Source organism: Corylus avellana, chromosome ca4, assembly GCF_901000735.1.
Source record: "Corylus avellana chromosome ca4, CavTom2PMs-1.0".
NCBI classification, from domain to species: domain Eukaryota; kingdom Viridiplantae; phylum Streptophyta; class Magnoliopsida; order Fagales; family Betulaceae; genus Corylus; species Corylus avellana.
This window is the reverse complement of record NC_081544.1, coordinates 31,185,789-31,193,535: the sequence shown is the minus strand read 5'-3', so window position 1 is coordinate 31,193,535 and position 7,747 is coordinate 31,185,789. Positions and strand designations below refer to the sequence as shown.

Here is a 7,747-nt window from a genome sequence, read left to right as displayed (position 1 = left end):
CTTGTTGTTAAACTGTCTGGTTTAAATATATTTAACATATATATTAATGAGTTCATTCTTCCTTCCCTCTTTAATGTTCGAGATGTCTTCTTAATGGAGTTTAAGTTACCAAATTATGAGGAGTTAGTATCAACCTATGCCTAATTGCTTTGCCTATAGTTCCTATAATCATATTTTCTAAACCAACCAGAGCCAATTAGCCAAATGTGAACTGATCTTGTAAGAGATCCGCTACATAACAAATATGTTTATTTTTCAAATGATTCATATCATTAAGTGTACCCATTTCAAATTTCACTCCAATTAAATTATATGTAGCCGTCAATATATCTCATATAGAAATGTAGCATTTTGTGGTATATAAAGATTCACTCTTTAGTTCATATTTCGCCAACCAATCCTTCCTAATTCACATCTATGTTGAAGAATATTTTCTTTTTGGGATTCCTTACATAAGGACACAGGAAAATACCATTATGGAGTTTTATCAACCATTTGCTTGTGTAGGCGGATATTTGGTGTTTGACGGTTGAGTGTTAGCGAATAAAAATACATTATTTAACACTAATTAAAGGTATTGTTTAAAGTTTTGTATTTTGAAAATATAAAAATTGAGAAGTGTTTTGGTGGGTCACATTTTAAAAAAAGTATATTATATGTGGAGCCTACAAAAAGAAATAAATAAATAAATAAAGAAAATTATGGAAAGATAAATCTGAAAAATTTAGGGCTGCATCGAAAAGCCCACCCGCTGACGATCGATGTGATATCGGAGGCAAGGGGCCTAGCTACACTCTGGTCATGAGGCCAGTTTTGACAAAGGCCCATTTGAGTCCACTCACTCAGCCTAGCTCATTAGTACTGGACCCTGCTGTGAGGCCCAAACTTGACACACAACATGTATTTCTCAAAAAACAAAAAGTGAAATTAATTTAAGAGGCTGCCCAATCTCCGAATATTTTAATGAAATTTCGAGGGTAATTGAAGTATAGTTTCAGAAAGAACATGTTTTTATGCTCACCTCTATGTGTTTTGAAGGGTGTGATCTCGGATTAGGATAAATGATTAACGTTAAACAGGTTAACTGTTAAGCTTAAGTTAGTGAATTGATTTATGTGTACGTTTCATTGTCTTTGATTGACATGAGTGTAAGAACTAAAAGTTTTGGTTGTATAATTTTATGTTAATTGTTTATTATTTTAAGTTACGTGTCAAGTTTGTTATAGTAAACTATTAATATTTGCTTTCAAAAACTTGGATCAAGCAGGCAAAATATTTGATGAAAAGAACCATTGTTTTGCTGAGTACATGATATTTTTTTGTTGTGATTGATGTGTATCCCATGTTGTCGTGAAAATGGTTGGTTATATGATATTTGTTACGTGCTTGAAACCATGCATGTTTTATCTATTAAAATCGCTTAAACAACATTGTACGTTCTGATATATGACTAAAAAATTTGATTTGGCGTTATATATATTTTCTTTCTTTTAGGTTGTGAGGATCGAATGGGCAGCTAATAGGGTAGGCCTAGGCAGAGGACGCTCGAGCTTGAAAGATGCTTTAGAAAAGAAAGACAAAAAACTGTGGTAAAAGAGAGAGAGAGAGGTCTAATCAAAAGTTCCCGATATACATATGAAGGGGAGACGCCATAGACGAAATGATTGGGTCCAAATCCGTTAATGAAGAGGTACAATATAGAGCAGGGCCAGCAGGCTGTGAATGGAAAGCTGCATGTCTGAAAATGTCCAAGGAAGAAATGGGGAATCTCGTGGGCATATATTAGAGAGAGAGAGAGAGAGAGAGAGAGGGCAGTAAAAATAAATAAAAGATAGTAAAAAAGAAATATTTACGCGCGTACAAGTAGACCGGAGTTAATAGAGGCCTGGAGAGAAAGGAGAGAAAGGTGTGTTGATTTTCCTGGTTTGGAAATTCTGGAGGAATCGTCCCATCACAAAAAGGCAGTACACCCACCCACCCGCGCGCGCGCTCCAAAATTCATTCACTGAGTCTGTGACAGTGAAATGTGATTTTAGCAGCTGTCTCTTTCAGGTTTCCTTCTTTGGCATTGCACGCACAAGAGGAGGAGTAGGATTACAGGTCCTCTTCTCTTGACTATCTTTGTCAAGCATTCATCTTCGATCTCTTCATATATATATATATATATATATATATATATATATATATATATATATATATATATATTATTTTTATTTTTTCTTGTAAGGGTACGGACGTACTGGATCTTATCGCTACTATAAGCTGTGCATGATGTGTCAACTCTCAACGTGACAATGATTCCTTCCTGTCCAAGAGTATCTCACTCTTTGAAAGCAGTCTAACAAGTAACAACGTTTGTTTCTAGTTCTATATATATCTATATCAATATATATATATATAGAGAGAGAGAGAGAGACAGTAGACACACACAAACAAGCCTGGGAGTGGGAGGTTGTGGGTGCAATCATGTTATAATTGATTATTTGAAGCAATGGGGTAAAATTTGAGATTGGGTTAATAAAGGCTCAAATCATGTTTATGTAAATATTTACATACCTCTCTATACTCCCTTTCCTTTGTGTACTAGTGGTTGGTTAGGCCTTAACATAAAAATTGTCAATTTGAGACATGGTGATAGAAATTAAAATTTACATATTAATGTTGAGGTGAGTGACTTTCACCTATTATGTTCGTAACGGACTTTCAGCCCCTCTTTTTGTTTCGATTTTTTGCCACTCAAAAAAAGAGAGAAAGAGTTGAAGCTACGACAGCGAGAGAGAAATATATAGTCACCTCTTTTCTAGCATCACGTTAATTTTACTTTTGTATTTTTTATTTTTTTTAGAAAGAATCTTTTTTATGTGATAGTGAGATTTCAATATGTAGATTGAGCTTTAAATTTTGAGTGGTTTTCTCTTCACTATTTTTGCATTCCATTTAATTTCGTTAGTGAATTTATTTGTGGTTGCCTCTGCCGACACCCGTCGTTGACATGAAGACATTAAGATAACAACAAAAATTATGGTGTTCTTATGTGTATGATTGTTTATGTTAAGTTATTTACCATAATCATGAACTATTGCATAACAATTGGTATTAGAGCTAAGGTTAATGTATTCAAATTACTAGACAATTTAAGTATAAGTGGTTGGGGTGGGACATATAGGAGTCCAGTAGAGTTCAACATGAAACTCTTAATTTTTTTTTTTCTTTTTTAAAAGTGCAATTGCACAATAAATGTTTTAAATTTTATGAATCATTATTAATGATTGTAAAACGGTTTAGAACTAATTTTAACCAAGCGTTTCCTCATTAAATGACATTTATCAATCGATGTTATTTTCTTATCATTCATGCATTTAGTTAATTGCTATATATGGTAGACTTTGTAATGCTTTGCACATCTGAGAGACAAAGATGACTGGCCAAGGGGATTACAGATTAACTTGATTTAGAAATGTCATCTGAAAGACTTCAAGATCTTTGCGACCAAATAGATCAGCTAGGTTTCTTTGAGATGATGCAAGGCCATGCCATGAAAGGAGATAATTTTCCTCGCCAATTAAGCCGAAACTCGATTCCCTCTTTTTCTCCACCAAAGTTTACTTCTTTTATCGAGCCAATAAATCTTCTCTCATGCATGTGACACTTTCTAGGAATTTTGGGTTCGTTAAATTGGAATCTTCAATATCATCCATGGGCCTTTAGAATTTTATTTCGTTTGTGTAGAAATTGTGATATTGGGACATGTGGAGTTTGTTTAGGGCTTATTTAATCACTTAATTTACTCAATATTGGAGATATTAGATCTTCACTCGGATTTTATAGTTGAAAACTCAAATTATTCCGGCTCAAAAAAACAAGCCTGTTGATGAAGATCATCCACAAAATTGACAAAGTAATTAGCATTACAAAAATTTGACAATTTCGTGATACGTGGAAAGTGACGTTTTTAGCCCAAAAAACGTCATTATTGAATTAGTGACGTTTAAATAGTGACATTTTCAAAATAACTCCGAACATATTGAATTAGTAAAAATGTCGCTACAAGGCGGTATTTTTGCCCACATGTCACATTTTAGAAGATGACGTATTTACTATTCACACGTCGCCTATAGATTGGACAACCAACCAACCTTTTAATCGCGTTGTTCAACTCGTTTAAAATGAATGTACTGATCTTTTCCATTGATCTATTTGACAAATATATTAATTGGTTTATGAAAAGTTTTAGCATTCACCCAAAGTAAGATTTTGTGTTAATTAGATAAAGTGAAAATGCAAACAAGAACATGGGCTCTTCCGACAAACACGACAAAACGAAGAGATTTGGTCAGTCACTTTAGTACGTGTCAGCTAATGTCTGCAAAGTGCAGCAGCGGAGGCTCAATGACCAGACCAGTATAGTAACCATAGATTTGCTCCCCCCCTTTGCAAAAAATAAAATAAAATCCATATATTTGCTTATTTTGTCGCGACTCCACCACTCACCAACTATCCACTTATTATCACAAACCCTAGAACTTTCCTCTTACCACCTTTCACACCCAATTCAAACCACTCTTCTTCTTCTTCGTCTTCTCCTCCTCCTTCGCCATGAACCTAGAAGAGAAAGTCTCCATGGATTTGGTTCCACCATCAGAGCATCTCTGCTATGTCCGATGCAACTTCTGCTACACTGTTCTTGCGGTAAATTTACATTTCTTTAAAAAAGAAAAGAAAAAAGTAATCTTCTTTATCTATATATTATTAGGTCAGAATTAAGTTTCATTTCTTCCAAGCTAGGTTAAGGTAGTATATGTAGAAAACGTTGCGTCCTATATAATATAACCCACATATAGTAATTAATTAATTAAACCTACATATATATAAATCATATATGCCAATTGTTGTTTATATCATGTTGATTTGCTTGTATTTGATTTTTTTTTTTTGGCTTCCACTTTGTAATAATTTGTGTACGTGTCTTGTGTTGGTGTATTTTCGTTTAATTAATTACTAGGTTGGGATTCCATTCAAGAGGTTGCTGGAAACTGTTACTGTGAAATGTGGTCACTGCAGTAACCTGTCTTTTATAAGCACCAGACCTCCACTGCAAGGCCAATGTCTTGACCACCCAATGAGTACTCTTCAGGTTAGTCTCCTCATTCTCGTGCCCTAGCTAGCTAGCTACCCAACTTTTCAAACTATTTTTCCTTCAATTCTGCAACATTTGAAAACAAATGGTTTAGTTTTCAGTATTATGTAGTAAGCAATATGATTATAATTAACATGCATTACTTGACAAGAAAGAAAAAACAATTAATACATTAGTTTATGAATTTCTATTAACAACACAAAGAAAACAAAAGGAAAAATCACATGCATAGATTAAAAAAACAAATAGTGTAGTTTTTTTCTGTCTCCCTAAAATTAGTAAAAATACATAAGCTTTTTGATATTCTTTTAGAATTTGTTTAGGATTGCGTTTGAGAAATAGAGCTTTTAAGTCAAAAAACGTTTTTGGACAAAAGTTTCATTTTTAAGCTTTTGTGAAGTACGTTTAGACCATTTTTAGGCTTTTTGAACCCTTAAAAGCGATTTTAATTTTTTTGACAAACGAGTACTTTTTTTTTTTCAACCAAGGTGTTAAAAGAACTTTTAGGCTCTTTAAACGCAATCTCAAACAAACTCTTAGTCTTCAGAGCCACATATTCCGTATAACCTGGTTAAAACAAAGAAATGTAGGGGAGGATTTCTGGTCTCACTGATGGAAAGTGTGTATGTTTGAAGGAGAAGCAGGGGTTTTGCAATGATTTCAGAAAGGGCCAATCCTCGTCATCATCCTCATCGACATCAAGCGAGCCATTGTCCCCAAAAGCACCCTTTGTTGTAAAACGTAACATATATATATATATACAGCTTAGACTCTTCTAGCTAATCAATGCTTACTTTTCTTTTCCTTTTTCATTCTCGAATAATATTTATGTCTAAATGATTTCAGCACCTGAGAAGAAACACAGGCTTCCATCTGCTTACAACCGATTTATGAAGTAAGGGGGATTTCTTCTTTTTCTTACTGATAATCTTGCCAGTAGTAGTACTATGCATCTTAGTATTCCTTCTGTGCTTTTTCTTTTGTTTTTTTGGTGCCATATATAGTTGTTGTTACTGATGAAGTAACGTTTAATAGTACTATCTCAAAGAAAAGTGATGTGTTTTATGCATCTTTTAAAGGGAGGAGATACAGCGCATCAAAGCTGCCAACCCTGAGATACCACATCGAGAAGCTTTTAGCACGGCAGCCAAAAACGTAAGTTTATTTTCAGTCAATTTTCCGTACCAAAGGAAACCTGTGTAAGACCAGTACTGATCGATGGCTAGCTATGGTTTTTTTTTTTTCCTTTTTTTTTCTTTTTTAGATTTTGTTTCTCTATTCAAATAAACTATACTATAACTTCTATTATCATTTTCTTATACCATTTAATTATTATTTTAAATAAATGCTAGGAGGAAAAAAAAAATTATTTAAATATTCTTTTAAATACATGCCGGATGACGGGGAAAACATTTTTATATTAAAATAATGTTAAGAGATATGTAAACTGTTACCCTAAATTTAATTAGGGTAGCATTTTTGGTTCTAATATTGGTGTTAACTGTTAAGGGATCGGAACACCATAAGATCGAGTGACTTTTTTAGAAGTTTTTGATACATTTACAAAAGAAAATATGATTTAAGGAAGGTGCGGCTAGTGCTCTAATATTCTTAACAATTTAAGCTTACTTTAGCCTTATTATCTAAACTGATATTTGGGCAATAGTGGGCTAGGTACATTCCAAATTCAAACGTCGGTGCAGTTTCTGGGATCAAAAATAATGTAAGAGTACGTCTCTCTCTACTTTCACTAAAGGGCATGCAGTTCTTTTTTCTTTAAGCTTTTAGAATTTCAAATTAGTTACTCATGATGATCAGCAAAGATTGATATGCATAAGGGCTTATGTTTTGCAGGGATGAAGTAAAATATTTCCAATCGACAATGCATGCAGAGACAGACAGGACAATTGGAAAGCATTTTAGCATGCAAATTAGATCTTTAATTTGATATATTTAGCTCCATATATATATATATATATATGTCTCAAACTTGTTTTGTCGTCTTTTCCTTTTACCTGACGTTAATTATTTGTTTCTTAATGAACTACTCAATCAGAGTTAAGACTAATTAAGTAATGTTTTAATAGGAACTGAGTTTGTGGTAATTTTAGTTACTTGGTAATTTCCTGTCTAAGTTGCCTTTATCTGTTAATTAACTTCTAAAAGTTTTCCGTTTCTAGAGTGGTGATCTAGATATGCATGCTCCCAAATATATAGCTGCCTAGGTGTGGTTGGCTCGACAACGATGCTCTCTGTTTCAAATTAAATTGATAGTATTTATTTAAATTTTTTTTAAAAAAATATGTCAACTTTAATTATAACATCAGTTGAAGTAGATGGCAATGCCATGCATGTGCGAAATTTTTTTTTAGAGAATCTACTCGTTCATCATATAATTAAGTACTATTTTTTTCTACCACAACGGCTACAATTTTGAATATACTTTTCAATATATTAATGTACCCATTACAGGGTTTATATAGGAATTATAGAATGAGACAAATATACACGTCATACAAACCACATTAACCCACGATATTATACAAAACTACAAGTAGAAATTCATTATTCATATATATATAAGTTGAAGTGTCTCAAAGTCTGATAATG

General features: G+C 33.1%; 1 protein-coding gene across 3 annotated transcripts; it reads left to right on the top strand.

Annotated features, from left to right (window-relative positions):
- Positions 1-4,533: 4,533 nt before the first annotated feature.
- LOC132179830 (protein CRABS CLAW) lies at positions 4,534-7,089 on the top strand. Of its 3 annotated transcripts, none has more exons than XM_059592615.1 (7): positions 4,534-4,689; positions 5,003-5,134; positions 5,782-5,878; positions 5,984-6,032; positions 6,217-6,292; positions 6,804-6,866; positions 6,992-7,089. In XM_059592615.1, exons 1-7 carry the CDS (start codon positions 4,597-4,599, stop codon positions 6,995-6,997), a joined length of 516 nt encoding a protein of 171 aa, XP_059448598.1. In that variant the 5' UTR covers positions 4,534-4,596; the 3' UTR covers positions 6,998-7,089. The 3 variants fall into 3 exon arrangements, with proteins under 3 accessions (XP_059448598.1, XP_059448597.1, XP_059448595.1); XM_059592614.1 differs by having other exon boundaries at positions 5,773-5,878; positions 6,804-6,860; XM_059592612.1 differs by having other exon boundaries at positions 5,773-5,878.
- The last annotated feature ends 658 nt before the right edge of the window (positions 7,090-7,747 follow it).